General features: G+C 38.0%; 2 protein-coding genes across 2 annotated transcripts; one reads left to right on the top strand and one right to left on the bottom strand.

Moving 5' to 3' along the window:
- The first annotated feature begins 6,912 nt into the window (after positions 1–6,912).
- Positions 6,913–7,948, top strand: LOC102533559 (histone H2B type 1-C/E/F/G/I-like). Its single transcript, XM_072944717.1, has one exon. It carries the CDS (start codon positions 7,050–7,052, stop codon positions 7,428–7,430), a length of 381 nt encoding a protein of 126 aa, XP_072800818.1. The 5' UTR covers positions 6,913–7,049; the 3' UTR covers positions 7,431–7,948.
- Positions 7,949–13,058: 5,110 nt separating this feature from the next.
- Positions 13,059–13,424, bottom strand: LOC102538846 (histone H4). Its single transcript, XM_006220024.3, has one exon. It carries the CDS (start codon positions 13,409–13,411, stop codon positions 13,100–13,102), a length of 312 nt encoding a protein of 103 aa, XP_006220086.1. The 5' UTR covers positions 13,412–13,424; the 3' UTR covers positions 13,059–13,099.
- Between the last annotated feature and the right edge of the window lie 2,250 nt (positions 13,425–15,674).

The raw sequence follows: 15,674 nt of genomic DNA, 5'->3' as shown, positions 1-15,674 counted from the left end.
ATATATTGATGCTTTGATTTTTATATAACTTCAGTAATTATATTATTTTTGTTATTTTTATGAGGAAGGGATCCAGAAAGGCAGATGTGCATAGGACCCACAAAAGATAATGCAGCCTCGAGCTCAGGTAGCACGGACCTGTTTCCAGTTTTTTTATTTAAAAATAAATAAATAAATAATGGTAAATAAACACCCAAAATTCTAAGTGCTTTCTAGATGTTAACTGATTTAATTTTCATAACACACCTGTGAACTATTGTTATCCCAATTTATCTGGATATATGAGTTACCCAAATCTCAAAATAATTCACCCAATGTTACTCAGCTAATAAATCGCAGAGGTTATAGCTCAGTGGTAAAGTGCATGCTTAGCATGCACGAGGTCCTGGGTTCAATCCTTAATACCTCCATTAAAAAGTAAATAAACAAGTAAACCTGATTACCTCCCGTGGCAAAAGGAAAAAATTATATATATGTATATATAGCAGAGAGTATTCTCACCCAGGCTGTTTAGCTCCAGGATTCCTAACCTAAAAACCATTATACTAAAGATATTATCTCGAGATAACTCTTAAACAGTTAATCCAAAAAACAGCAGATACGATAACCACTTAACTCTAGACAAGCTAAAGTGAGCAGTCTTCTCCACTTTGCCAATATAGACTTGAACAAACACTAGCAGACTTTCTAGCAGCTCAAGGCCTAGGATGCCCCCAGCCCCTCTTAAAGAGCCTACCCAAGTCAAGACCTACTATTCATTTTATGTTTTTCCTTTTCTGTTTTGTTTTTGTTTGTCATTTTTTAAAGAATCATCTTGACATTTTTGCTTATCAACATGAATTTGACAGTGCTCCATCAAAAAATCCAGTGAGGCTTTGAGACATAAGTTTGAAATTTCAGGTTATTTTGAAATTTATGGACATTTTAGCCTATTGAGACACTCCAAACATAAAAATAGTCCATCACTTAATTTAGGTGAGTCTTCTTTCATGTCCTTTAATAACACTTCATAGTTATATTCCTAGAAATCTATGTGTGTGTTGCTCCTGTCCAGTTTAGGTGAAGTTACATAACTTGCGAAGAATAAAAGGAAGATAGCTATTTTTCTATTGAAACAGCTTATGCAAAATAGGGATTATCAGTTACTTAAATTTCACTAAAACCTATAAAACCTAAGTGTGCTTGGAAAGCTTTGGGCTCAAGACTATAGGAGAGATGTATTTTCAAACCACCTATCATATTTCCTTAATCATAACTTGTTTATTCAGCCTATACTTTTCTATTAAGATTTTTTTTTTGTAAAAGTTGTTGATAACATTCTCATGGTTCTTTCCATTCCCCTTTCAGTAGGTAATTTCCCTTTTTCATTCCTACAACTTATTTCCCCCTCTCCCCTACACACACTTTTTTTCATGACTAGTCTTTCTAGAGGTTTGCCTATTATAACTAGGTTTTCAGAGAACAAACTTGTGGTTTATGGATCATCTCCATTTTTTTCCTTTTCAATTTTTCCTTCCTTTTAAATTTCAAAAATTGACATTGAAAATAAAATGTCAATGTACAAATCCATGAGAATATATGAACAGTTAGATCTAATAGAGCTCAACAAGATTGATGGATATATGAGCACCACGTAAAAATTTATGGCCTTCCTACTTGTTAGCAGAGACCTACCTTGTAATAGAAGAACCAGGAATCATTCAGAAGAGTGCAACACATTCTAAGAATTCTAAGTCCAATTGTTTATGCTTAATTTTGATTTATTCTATTGTTCTTCTTCTAGCTTCTTTTTTTTAGATAAATGCCTAGTTCCTGTCTTCAGTGTTTCGTGTTCATGCATTCATCTAATATTGTATATTTCCAATTTCTTACCACTTAAGATATATCCTACAATTTTCACATGTATTATTCTCATTCATATTTATCTCAGAATATTACTTAGTTTCCCTTATGAACTTCATTCTAATCCATGATATTTAGACGTGTGCTTTTAGTATTTAATGATATGGGATGATTGTTTTATTTTTACTATCTTTAAAAAATTATTTTTTATTGCTATTTAATTGGATTATGAAAAAAGAGTGCAGTGTTTATGAAACTGATTCTTTGGTATCTATTGTGACTTTTTCTAAAGCCAAGATTGAATTTCTGAAATGGTTAAATGTGTGCTTTTAAATGTTGGAAATTCTCTATGTGTTAAGTGCAGGAATAATAGATCAAGTTTATTCATTGTGTTTTTCACATATTCTATAACTATGCACATTTTTCTATTCTTGTTATGTGAATTTTTGAGTAGTATATTGAAAATTTGCCCTACAATCATGAACTTGAAGTTCTCCTATGTCTCCCATTTATTGAGTTACATACTGGTTGTGTGGTCAGGTGCATACAAGGTCCTGAATGTTACATCTTAGTAGTAGATCTTTATTTGATCATTGTGGAGTGTAGGGGTTATTTTATTTGTAGAAATTCTATTTTATTATTGTTGATTAACTTATTTTATTTCTCCTTGTTCCTCGATTGTATAATCCTGTTTTCATTTATTTCTTTAAGCTTTCAGTAAATAGTTTACTGTCTCTCATCATTTCAATATCTGAAATTATTAGTCTTAAGGAGAGGGGATCTAAGACTCTTATTTATTTGGAAACCTGAGTCTCCAGTATCTGTTTTCCTCTTTTATGTGATAACATTTAGTATAAGCTTATATTTGGTAGTCCCTAGTTCCTAGTAGAGTGTCTGGCACGTAAGAGGTGCTCAATAAATAATTGCTGAATAAATAAATCACAAACACTCTGTGTATATATAGAGAAATTGAATTCAAGATGCTTTCCTCCTGAAGGGATTTGCCTTTGCCTTCACAGGGCACTAGGAGGCGCTCTGAACCTGTATCACTAATTTCAGGAACCTTTCATTGAAACCCGATTCTACATAAGTGGTTAAATCCCAGTGGCCGATTTCTTCTGTCCTCCACACAGTCCTGCAGAGACAGACAGGTTTTCTTCGGAATCTTTGCTAGATTAACCTTACTCTAACCTATCGTTTATCCAAGGGTCCTGAGTTTAGTTTGTCTTCTCCAAGAAGACATTAATTGACAAAGCCCAGAATCTTGTTAATGATATTTGCCTCGGGGAACTAATCAAGTGTGTTTATCACTCTGGTTTCAGCTCCTAGGTTTTTCATTGCTTTGGAGGTTTCCGGGAATTTTCCGCGGTTTCTTGTTAGCTGGGCAATGATGTGCTACTGTTTTGTTGTAGTTTATCTGGTCTTTAGGTGTTTTGCTTCAGGAGGGCTTTGTATCCAGGATATCTTGTTTTCTGTATTGAAAATAAAATTTCTTACAATGTCTCTCTCTATTCCTACTAATACTTTTAGCTTAAAAATGTGTCTGATATTAATATTGCTAACTTGCTCTAGGTAACCATTCCCCAGGCATGTTTTCCTCTCATTCTTTATTTTTATTTGAATCTATCCATGATTTAATTTCAAATCAAGTAAAAGGAGCACTTTTAATGCATATTTTTATTACACATATTCTTTTGCTTTATAAAAAAATGTAAACATCTAAAAGATAAACTACTGTACCTATGCAAGATATAGGTATATCTTTTTATATATACTTTTCTGAAAGAGACAACGTATAAAACTGCCATGTGATCACAATCATATAGCAAAATATACATTATTTCAGTTAATATCTATTATTAATTTGGAGTTACATTTTTTGTAATCCTAAAAGAAGAAATCACTATTCTTGGGTCTGGAGAGAATTTATATGGGGAAATGTATTTAATTAAGAGCATAGCAGTCAATTTTCTTTTAAAAATTAACAATCCTGGGGTCCAGGTAACACCTTTCACCTCATCATCAAATGATCACTGCCTCAGAGGAGTTTAGAACAATTGGGATTCAGGAGCTTTGCCTAGACAGACAATTTTCATGGTATCCAACATATATTTCTATAAATAATTATTATAGTTCATTAATTTCACTTAATAATACACCTAACATAAAACCAAATGTGTTTAATATTTTACTTTTTTTTTTAAACATCAGACCAAGCAAGATTTAAAGATGTCTTTGGATATAACGAACAATATTGACCTTTAATCTGAGCCTTGTGATCCTGGAAAATAGTGATTATTAAAGAAATTCTCCCCCTTTTTGTGTTCCAAAAATGATTTATTGCAAGGAACCACATTTTCCCCCTATAACTTAGATAAGACTCAAAAAAACCAGCTCCTGGTGGGAAGGGTATATAGCTCAGTGGTAGCGTGCCTACTTAGCTTGCAAGAGGTCATTGGTTCAATCCTCAGTACCTCCATTTAAAAACATTAATTAAATTTAAAAAACAACTCCTTGTCTACCTAGGACAAGGCAAGACACAGGAACCCCCAAATTCCCATTCTTTGCCTCTAAACTGATGACCTGAACTGATAAATGGGAGCAATATACTTTGTCAACCAAAATTTAGTTACATTTTCTATATCCCCCCAGGTCCTAGAACTTTGACCCACCCTCAGCCTGAGCCACTTTACCATCCCTCCTTAAGGGTCCCTTCTGATAGTTGGCTGGCCTGGAGGTAAAACATCTGTTTTACCAATGTCTCATCAAGGCACTTTTCATCCCACCTTTCCTATGTCATACTCAATTGTTTTTAGTCTTGTTTGCTCTTCCCTAAGAAGGAAATTCCTTTTGGCTTCAGCCACATAGAAGCTTAACGATCATATGCAGTAGTCCCTTTCACCTCCTATCAACAGTCCTTAAAAAAAGGCTCTCTTTACCAAGTCTGAATCTGTGTTTCATTTAAAACAACTCATGGACTATTTTGTCTGCCCTGTACACTGTGTGTGTTTCTACTAAATTCACGTAGGTATGGAATGAACACTCTAGTTTGGGTCAGTCCTCACCACTCTTCAGTGTTATATAGATCTGTTCACCTGTGTAGAGGTTATAGCCTCTATTCATGGTTACTACATTTAAATTAGTTGCCTGTTCCCTTTGAGACAGGAGGGAAGGGGGCAGGGCACACCCATTAAAAGAATAACAGCAATGAGCACCAAGATGGCCAAAGATTCAATTCCCAGTAGACCTTGAGGCCCAAGATAGTAGAAGATTTGACTTCCAGCACACCTTGACCTTCATTATATGCTCATTTTGCAATAATAGCATGGTAAAGGGCAATCCCACAGACATTATAACAGAAATTTTGGGGTGAAATTTCATGGGTTGGCTGAAATATGAGTAAATTTAGAGAAATCGTCGACCCTAAAATTATTGGGTATTGATTTAACTCTACAGCTTTGGCTCTTAATCAGTGGCTTTCAACTTTATCTATAATGGAAATATATCAAAATGTTAACTAGTAAATTAATAAGTTGGTGATATGGTGAAGCTAATATCAATTAAAAATAGATAAAGCTAATAGCAATCACTGAATCCCTCTCTCTTTGATTTTCTTTATCTATATTTTGTCTCTCCAAAATACTGTCTCATTCTCCAGATAAATTTCTCCTTTTGCCCCACTCTTCCCCCTCTGCCTCTTTTTCCATTGGGTCTTTTTCTCTCTCTCTCCCTATGCCTTTTCCATTTTTTCTTTAATCTAGTAATTTTCTTTCTCATTTTTCTCTCTCCTCTTCCTCCATAGACTAGGTATATCATAGAATCAAAGGGTTTTTTTGTTTGCTTGTTTTTGGAGTTTTTTTTTTTTTTCATTTTTAACAGTCTCTTTCAGTCATTTAAGAAATGCTCTATTTCCCATGCTTCTAAAGTAAGAAGAAACCACAACAAACTTTTCTTTTTTTTCCTAAAACAGCCTACCATAAGCAAGTGGGAGCCTTATAAAGGATTCAGATTCAAGCCAGACTGCTTAAATCATTATTCTGGCTCCACAATTTACATGGGATTTGGGGTAAGAGGGTGGAAAAAATCAGGTAGGGTTTTATGATTAAATAATATAATACATATAAAGGATGTTATCTATTATTCCAAACATTGCTACATGGGCTAAATTGGTGATAAGGAAAAATAAAGAGGTTGAATAGTTCTTCAGTAGATTTCTTCCTCAATACCAAAGTGAGAAAAACAAATTAACTACTTTGTGCCTTTGTTAGTTGCCAGCCTGCCACGTGCAACTTGCTGCCCTGAATTTACTGCCAGCAGGGGAAACTGAAAGGTGGGGCAGTGTAGAAAGTCTTACAAACATCAAAGTCTAATTCAGGGAAAACACCTCCCTACAGAAAGGAAAGATGGTAATGGAAGAACTAGCTAAGTAGCCGGTTTCTAATAGTGATAATAGTAAATTGTAAGTAAAGCTGCTAAACAACACGATCTACTGTTTTAGTTGCTTTGTGGGTTTTGTTTCCTTTTGTTTTGTTGATATTTTCACTACATAGAGGGAAGAACAATTTCTCATCCACTTTTGTGGATAAACTGGGTATGATTTGATCGTTTCCAATACAAAGCACTGCAGCGTATTGGCTATGAATTCTTGTCTTTCTTGCCTCTCTTCAAGCCTCGTAATTTTAATCACTGACATGTATTTTCACGCTATAGTTTTGCATTTTGGATACAGTTGGACACACTGTCTTCGGAATTGTTTGGATGACCGTAGATAGCTTATTTCTTCCTTTCCCTGTCACTGGTCTAGAGTCTGGATTCAAATGAAGAGGTACAGATTTTCCAGGAGTTTAAAAGGGCCTTGCAAATCTGAGAGTTGACCAGTGAATGAGCTCTGCCTCTTTGGTATTTCAACATACTGCGAAGAGTGACTTCTAGCTTTTAAATTTAGCAAACTAATCTGATTATAAACGACTCGGAATTCATAAATTAGGTTAACTAGATTAAAATAGCTGGCCTGATTGCTGGAAAACTGTCTCATGACATATCCAATAGGAGAGTAGATCTCGAGTTTATTATTTGCATGCAAACGTCTCGACAAATGAACGAATCAGCAGTTGCGAAGCTAAGACTTCATTTGCATAATACTGCCTACAAATAGGCCGGGTCCGATAAAGCAGACACCGTTTTGTTTGTGAAAGAGAAAACTGGAAATGCCTGAACCAGCGAAGTCGGCTCCGGCCTCGAAAAAGGGCTCCAAGAAGGCGGTGACTAAGGCGCAGAAGAAAGACGGCAAGAAGCGCAAGCGCAGCCGCAAGGAGAGCTACTCCGTGTACGTGTACAAGGTGCTGAAGCAGGTCCACCCGGACACTGGCATCTCGTCTAAGGCCATGGGCATCATGAACTCGTTCGTCAACGACATCTTCGAGCGCATCGCGGGCGAGGCGTCGCGCCTGGCGCACTACAACAAGCGCTCGACCATCACTTCCCGGGAGATCCAGACGGCCGTGCGCCTGCTGCTGCCTGGGGAGCTGGCCAAGCACGCCGTGTCCGAGGGCACCAAGGCCGTCACCAAGTACACCAGCTCCAAGTAAACGTGTTCATAGGCACGGTCAAACCCAAAGGCTCTTTTCAGAGCCACCTCACGTTTAACACAGTAGGAGCTGTGCACTAGCAAGTGATATTTCCTGAAAGCTACGTTTCCAATTATTTTTACAGGTAGTACTTAAAACGCAGTTAGAAAGTTAACGGTTTTCAGGGTGGCAAATTCGCGTATTTTTCTGATTACCGTCCCGTGTACGAGGATTCTTAGCAGCGTAAGCGAAAATGGGCTGACGTCCTAGCACTAACCGCACTTCCACTTCCTGGTCATCTTTATGGAGCATACACAGATGGTCTGTGGGCGGTTAGCGAGTTTCGGGAAACTCGCGTCTCTGTTTTTGGTAAAAATACCACCTTGTAGCGTCTCATAGGTCAGAATAACATTTGAATCTCCCGCTCTTCAAAAGCGGAACTTCCTCTCTGTGATGTTGCGGATCTCCCGCCTTCTCATGTCCTTTTGTGTGGATCTAATTCCTTTTCACTCCCCCAGCCCTTTGCCTAGGGCTTTCGAATCCTGGCTAAGTATTTTAAGGTTCTTTACAAACCTGATATATTGGCTGTAGTTCTCCAGTAAAGGAACAGCAGTTATTAATTTTTACTGTCGTTTAATCACTTTACTAAATTTTTAAAAACCTCTTGTCATTGGATTTTTTTTTTAAGATTACAGTCCTCTACTCACTCTACTGACGTTTTGCAAGCTAAACCTACAAAATTCACAGAATTTTCATTGTTCAGCACCAACTGTCTTCTCACCTGTGTGGTCACATAATATAAAGGTCAGCTCTTCAGCCTTCTAACCACCCTTTTCTTTTTCACTTGGGAAGTCTCTTCTGAGCACATCCCCCTCTCCTGCCTCCAGCTCCCATTTCCCTTCTCAGTTCAGAAACCATGAAGCAATGCCAGTTCAGGAGGCAGACAGGAAGAACCCTGGAAGTAGGAGATGCCTTTTAACAGTCGTGGGCTGAATTCTGAGGTTTGTGATCACATAATGCCCAAGAGACTAAACCCTGGGAGATTGAGTCAGGCGCTTCCATTATTTCTCCGGAAACTGCAAGTTAGGGGCTTCCTTCAGGAAGTTGGGTGGAAAAGGTTCAGTGGAGGGCATCTCACTCATAAATGGAAATATCAAGACACCCAAGAATCGCTCCCACTGTTCCTGAGAAACACTCCTAACCGGCCTACTTGGCTAGTCTATCTGGTCTCCCCTTTATTGTCTCAAAAAGGTAAATAAAATAAGCACAAACAAACAAGTTATATTTATCAGGTTACCAAATTACAATGGAATTTCAACTCTTCTCATTACCTTGATTTTAGTTTAAGTTAATATTGACACTCCATCATCCATAGTGAATTTTGTTTCCATTCCAGAGTCACCCTGGTTTTTTTTTTTCTTTTTTTTCTTCACAGCTTTTGGATGATACCCCACCACACAAAACTAGAAATTCTGTGCTATGGCCACAGGCCTTGGAAAGTCTGGTCCTCACCTAACTTTTCAAGCCAAACTCAGAGAACTTTTTCTCTCTCGTTTTTTATTTTGTTTTATTTGTTTCTTTTGTTTCTCATTTTGGGTTTTGTTTTGTTTAGTTTTTTTCCCCATCCCTACAGTTTTTCAAATGCAAAGGCCAAGCTGCCTGCTTCTCTTCACTGTGGTGGTTGGCTGCAGCAGCTGATGACTTGATGGCTTCAGCATTTGTTGTTTATTGATATGGCTTGCATTATCTTTTATTAACAAATATGTGAGTCTGGAATTCAGAGGCAAATGGGGAATGGACATACAAATTTTGAAAATTTTTGCAATAGATACTTCAATGTCAGCATGGCATGAGATTGGAGATGACCCATGGAGAAAGAATAAAAAGTGGGTTTATCCTGGAAGCAATCCAAATTTTAGTGAGAAAGAAGACAGAAAAAGATTCTAAATAGTGACAAGTGAGCTTGGAAGAAAACTAAGAGAGCAGAGTCACAAAAGTCAAGAAAATAGAGGGTTTAAAAAAAAGGCCTTTTTTCAAACTGGTGTGATGTGTATTTGGCTAAGAACAAACAAGAGCTTTGGACACAGGAAATGGAGAGCACTGGGACCTTGGGTTACAGGTAGTAAAGGGCAACCCAGACATCTTCTGGGACACATTCATGATACCCTTTCTCTTGTGCCACTGTATCTCATTAATGCAGATATCTGCCAGCTGGATAAATCAGATTTCTTTGCCTAGAATTTGAGAAAAGGGACTAAGGAAAGACAGGCCTGAGTGTTCAGTATTTCCCTAAGCGTGGTTAGCAAACAACTTTCAAGAGAGCTTCTTATTTTGCTTAAATTACCTGGAATTGTTTTATGTTTGCATCCAAAAGAACTTTCATTAATACACTTGTCACTTCTCAAGAATACATGTATGCTGCATCCAGCACAGCTCGGGACCGTGTCTGAGGACGGGTGACCCAAAACTTAAGAAACAACGAGACAAAATAAAGAGCAAAGATGGGACCAGGGAACTCAAGATCTCGTGGATCTAGAGTGCTGAAAGCTTGGCCAACATCATATTTCTTAGGAGTATAGAGTCCAGAAAAATACTGCGATCAAAGAGGTGGGGCTTTAGACATTCCATGCAATAAGCACTAAGTTCTGCTTACTGATTAATTTCAGGCCTATCCCTTCCAGGAACAATCACCCTCCTCGGGGTGTGCAAAATTTCTAAGTCTCTCCTGTTATTACCTCCAGGACATCTCAAGATAGCAAATATTTCCCCTGGGTTAAACCTCATGCTTTCATGCCAAAACAAAGTTCTATTAGTGGATGATCTGGCTTTCCAGGACCGTCCATTGTTTTACCCTAAGGCAAAATCTGCCCTCCTTCGTGCCCTTATGGTAAACATCAGGATTGCCCCTCACAAATTTTCTTTAGCATAATACATGTTATAGGTCATCTACGTAAACAATTAAAACAAAGCAAGCATGTGTATTTTAAGCAAGTAAGTGTGAATATAATATTTTAAGCTCATGGAAATTTAGGTGCAGCTTGTTTTCTAGCTGCTTGTTGTCCAGCAGCTTGTTTCCCATCATATGTAAACTTATATTTCTTTAACACATACATAAAAACATTATCCTATGATGTCTCACTCAGTCCTCACAAAAACACGAAGTTTCTCCTACATTATAGATAAGGGAACAGTGGTAAGTAATTTGCCACAGATCACAAATATAGGAAATGGTAGTTCAGGATTAAACTGTATATCTTCACGGTTCAAATGCCCCCTTTCTTTTTCTCTGGGCCTCTTTCATGTCATGAGAAATAAGAACACTAATAGTAACAATAATATCAGTCATCGAAACAGAGCATTTCCCATGGCCATGCACTGGCCAAAATGCTTAATATTTAATGTTATTTACCCCCAAACCATGAAGATAGGAACTACTGTTATCTCCATTTTACCGATGAGGAAACACGCACAGAGATTAAGTGACTTAACCAAAGAGACAAAGAGTAAGCCTCCTTGTGTACAAGTTTTCCAGTTCCTTTTTATCTTTGAAGAGGGATATTGGGACTGTTTCTTGTAAACATAATATATGATTTACTCAGTGACACTGACTACTAAATATTTAGACCCCACTATATATTTACAAAGAATAGCAATGGAAGGTAAGTTCAAAGAAAGCCTTAAGAAAAAGTTCACGGACTTCTGCCTTAAACAGCCTAAAAATAAACTCCCCACTGTTTTTATTTACTCCCAAATCTTGTGAGATACAGTTTGGGCCTTTACGCCTCTGAGAATCAAAAATTTTCAAAATTTTTCAAAATCTCTCTTGCATTCTGAGTTACACAGTGTAAAGGTCTCATCTCACTTGTCAAGAATATATAGATCTATTGCACACAGTGAATAAATACATGTGCCAAATTTACTGCTGTTTGATGTGTTCTTTATGCATTTGGTCTGCCCTTTTCTCTGTAGCCCTAAATTTTGGATTTCTACAACCTGACTCTAAAATCCTAGACTCCAAGTTGTTCACAGGAATCCATGGAGCCCTGGGAATTGCTTGAATGAGCTCCATGAAATACCTGTATTACACACACACACACACATATATATGAACATATTCTCAAAGGAGCTTCTGATCCACATATTGAGAACTACTCCTAAGGGGAGACAGTACTTTGAAATATCCAGATTACATCTGTTTAAGGCATGTGGATATTCCATTCATCCATCCCTAACAGGTAACGAGCCCTTATTCTGTGTTCTAGCACGGAATACGATGGAAGAAATACCAAGGAAAGAGTTGAAAAAAATGAGTTGAAAAAAACGTACTTGGTAGGGTAAACTTTAGTTATTATAAAAGAGGCTCAACAGTAAATTAGCTTAAAGACAGTTAAGTCTTGTCACTTGGAACAGATCCACTGTGATCAGTCCAGCTCTGTGGTGAAGCGCTGCTCCTCCTGATCGGGATCTGTTGTTCCTTCCAAGTCATTGTTCCGCCATCCCTAGCGCCTGAAGTTCTCTGCTGGGCCAGACAAGATCAACACCTTCATAGAAGGCAGCAAGAAGGATGAAGGCTCTAAAGCCTGGGAATGTCTTCTACTTATGCTTATTAGAGAGTAGGTAGCCACATGCTCACCCCTGCTCTCAGATGAGCCAGAAATATTGCTTCAGGCCCGGAAGGTATCTGTCCAGGTATTCCTTTTCTTATAACAAAGAGAGCAAGTTTTAGTTGAAAAAATGCCAGTTGTACTACAATAACCTAAGATTTTTTCACAGAATAAAACCCATTCTGAGGACACCAAAGAATACAGTGGCAGGCTGACAGTCCTGAGAGATTGTAGACACTTTACTGCAGGTAACAAGAAACGCGTTACCAAGCATTGAGAACTGCTTGTTTTGCCTCATTTGCGGCTATGAAAGGAACAAGACCGGAATCATGAAAACCTGGGTTTGAAAGGCTCACTCCAGCCTTTTTGTCAGGGTATGTGTCACTCAACCAATTTATAAGAGAATATTTCAAAACTGGCTGTAGTTAAGTCTGTTACTCAAGATAGAGCCTAAATAACTTGGTAAACATAAACCTGTGTATTTATACCAGACATATACATCAATAGTAGGTTCTTCTTGATTCAGTAGAACAGTAGCTCTGGATGGATGGGAAAGACAAGTCAGTCTGTCTCCATTCCATTCTTAAACTCGAGAGTACCTCTCATACTCTTAACTCCCTTTTCTCAGGTAGAAGCTGACTGCTTTCAACATTACTAGTCCTCTCTTTTCTCCCCTTTATCATGTGATGTCAGTCAGGCTGTTTTAATATCCTTAACTCTCGAGTGCCAACCTATCTACACGTTTACCTCGTCTTTCACAAAACTTCCCAGCTTCACTGATACTTGTACAAAATGTAACCTACAGTTTATCACCTAAAGTCAGCCTCCTCGCTACAAAGCAAGATAGCCTAAGGTACATACAGCAAACCAACTATGAACTATCTGCAAGCCACGTAAACTGAAGCTTACAGAAATCTTATTACCATCAGGTGAAGCTTACAGGTTGAGAACACTAGTAGTCTAAACATCTTCGTTTATTACGCTGAAATAGGTAAAAAGCGACAACTCTTTCAAGTGAACGGATAAGTGGCCCTGAAGAGGGCCTTTAGTTTTGCCGTGTTAAGCGAGGCGGCGATCGGTGAAAGTTTAGCCGCCGAAGCCGTAGAGAGTGCGTCCTTGGCGCTTAAGCGCGTAGACCACATCCATGGCCGTGACCGTCTTGCGCTTGGCGTGCTCGGTGTAGGTCACTGCGTCGCGGATCACGTTCTCCAGAAACACCTTCAGCACCCCGCGAGTCTCCTCGTAGATGAGACCAGAAATGCGCTTGACGCCCCCACGACGAGCCAAACGCCGGATAGCCGGTTTGGTAATACCCTGAATGTTGTCGCGCAGAACCTTGCGGTGACGCTTAGCACCTCCTTTTCCAAGGCCCTTCCCGCCTTTACCACGCCCTGACATCGCGGAAAATACTACCAACTTCGCTAAATGCTGCTATCCACAGCGCCACTTAGTGCTTTTATAGAACCGTGACGGACCTGTTTGAAAACTGCAAAAGCGGGGGCGGGAACCGCAGCCAGTCCCGCCCTTCGCTTATTTGTCCCTCGGTTAGAGCGGTGGTGGCTAGGCGCGGCGCCTAAAACGACAATGGATCCTGGAAGTGAAATTTAACAAAGGCTTCTATACATGGAGATGTGTTTTTGTGTATGCATAAAACACGTGAAGCCATTAAATAGGGCAATAATTCATAGACTTTCCATAAAGAAACCCGATCGTTCTACTTTAGATTTCCCAGAATATGAAATAGTTAATACACGCTATTGTCCCTTAAACGCTTTAAATACTGTTTTAAGCTAGTCCTATCTTTATTAAGTTTCCATAAGTTTTATCCATTTCTGGTTGACCCGTTAACTAAGCAGAGCTCTTTGTCACACAGGCTGGATAACCCAACCGAGGAAATTAAGAATGTAAGTTTACGTGTTTGAGAGATCAAGTAACGTTAAAAATCACTGAGGGCTACATTGGAGATTTATAAATATGTATATCTCAAAGTGATAAGAAACGTGCTCTACTGTAAGTCTAAGATTTATGGTTTGATTGTATATTTAATTATGGATAGGTTTTATCTGGCACTGTATCTGTCACCACATTCTATTTCTCCAACCACGTGGCATTACAGTGTCCAGCCAAGCTCCTGAGACAGCCTCCTCCAGATACAAGCTTGTGGTCTTGGGCAATCTATACTTACTTTTTTTTTTTTTTCAATTTAAATGTATACAAAGGTATTGGGGGAAGGTATAGCTTAAGTGGTACAGTGCCTGCTTAACATACACAATGTCCTAGGTTCAATCCCCAGCACCTTCTCTAAAAATTAAGAAAAAGCTAGCTACTTCCCACCCCCTCCCAAAAAAATGTATAAGAAGGTATGAATAACAGAGTACTTAAATTTAAGAGATAATCCAAAATGTTTAAAATACCAGCAAATAAGCAATGACTCAACATTATTTATTATGAAATATTATACTATCGTGGCTGCTCTCAACTCCTCCCTTCAGTATTCACCCCTCTAAAGTGAGAAGCCTAAGCAAGTGTCTAATTTGCAAAACCTTCTTTTGCGAACTCCTCCAAATAATAAACACATAACGATTTAATTTCTCCTTATTTTCCTTGAGGTCCAGCTGACTTTGGATAGATTTGGCTTTTTCCTCCATGGTGAGGAGGACCCTGTTATCAAAGCTCTTCCAAGAGTTTACAGTGCTCTAAAACAAATTCTACAATGGAGTTGTTAATCTTATACACATATGGGCTTAGAGTATCTGGGAATCTATATCGAAAACAAATTCCATCTTTATTTTTACTATACTCCAATGGAATCTTAGCGTTTCCTCCTCTTTGAAAATGCAGTCAACAAACATGGTAATTGGCAGGACCCATGCTCTGTTCCTATCACGCTGCAGTCACAGCTGTCAATATCTCAAAATATTGTTTAAATATGTTACTCTTTCTAAAATGTGGTAAGTAGTGGTCATATGGATAATCTTATTATTCAGAGTATTAAAAAAGAAGCACATATTAATACTTCACAATTTTGGATTATTGTTAAAATTGACAATGATATTTTAATATAAGTGTTATCCTTTGTAATTGTGTATATCATTTTAAGCATTTAAAAGTACTTTTCTAGGAAGAGGTTCATGAAATTTATGAGACATACAAAGTAGCCTGTGTTACAAAAATGGTTAAGATTCTCTCTTATCCAGGATTTTGAAAGTCTGGAAAGATGCTGTTTCAAAAGTGTGCAGAGAGAAACATTGGGAAATTCCATGAATGTTGGAATGAAACTGATATATTAGTAAGAGTACTCTGATAGAGCTAAGGGTAAATGGAAACAATTTTCTCCACTTATGAACAGTAAGAGGTCATTTCCTCTCCCTCTTAGAGAGTTTTCTTGGAGAAATAGTCTGAGCTTTCACTCTTCCCTTAGTAATACAGTGATATTTCTCTAGGGATTAAGCCCAGTCTCCAGTTTTTACAATGAAAGAAATCTCCAAGTTTGTAAACCAAATAATCTCTAGATATGTAAAAATATAGTTGTTATTAGCTTAGGAGTCTTTCACAAATTACATATGAGAGCTGAACCCATGAAGGTGAGTGGGGTGGTACCTTGAAGATTATCTATATATAGATAGCTAAGAGAGAACTCTTTCTTTGTGTTGCTGCAGAA

This window comes from Vicugna pacos, chromosome 20 (assembly GCF_048564905.1).
Source record: "Vicugna pacos chromosome 20, VicPac4, whole genome shotgun sequence".
Taxonomy (NCBI): domain Eukaryota; kingdom Metazoa; phylum Chordata; class Mammalia; order Artiodactyla; family Camelidae; genus Vicugna; species Vicugna pacos.
The sequence above is the reverse complement of the archived record's forward strand: the minus strand, read 5'-3'. Positions and strand labels throughout refer to the sequence as shown.

Coding starts and splice junctions, on each gene's coding strand:
- LOC102533559 (XM_072944717.1), top strand. CDS start 7,050: ATGCCTGAACCAGCGAAGTCGGCTCCGGCCTCGAAAAAGGGCTCCAAG.
- LOC102538846 (XM_006220024.3), bottom strand. CDS start 13,411: ATGTCAGGGCGTGGTAAAGGCGGGAAGGGCCTTGGAAAAGGAGGTGCT.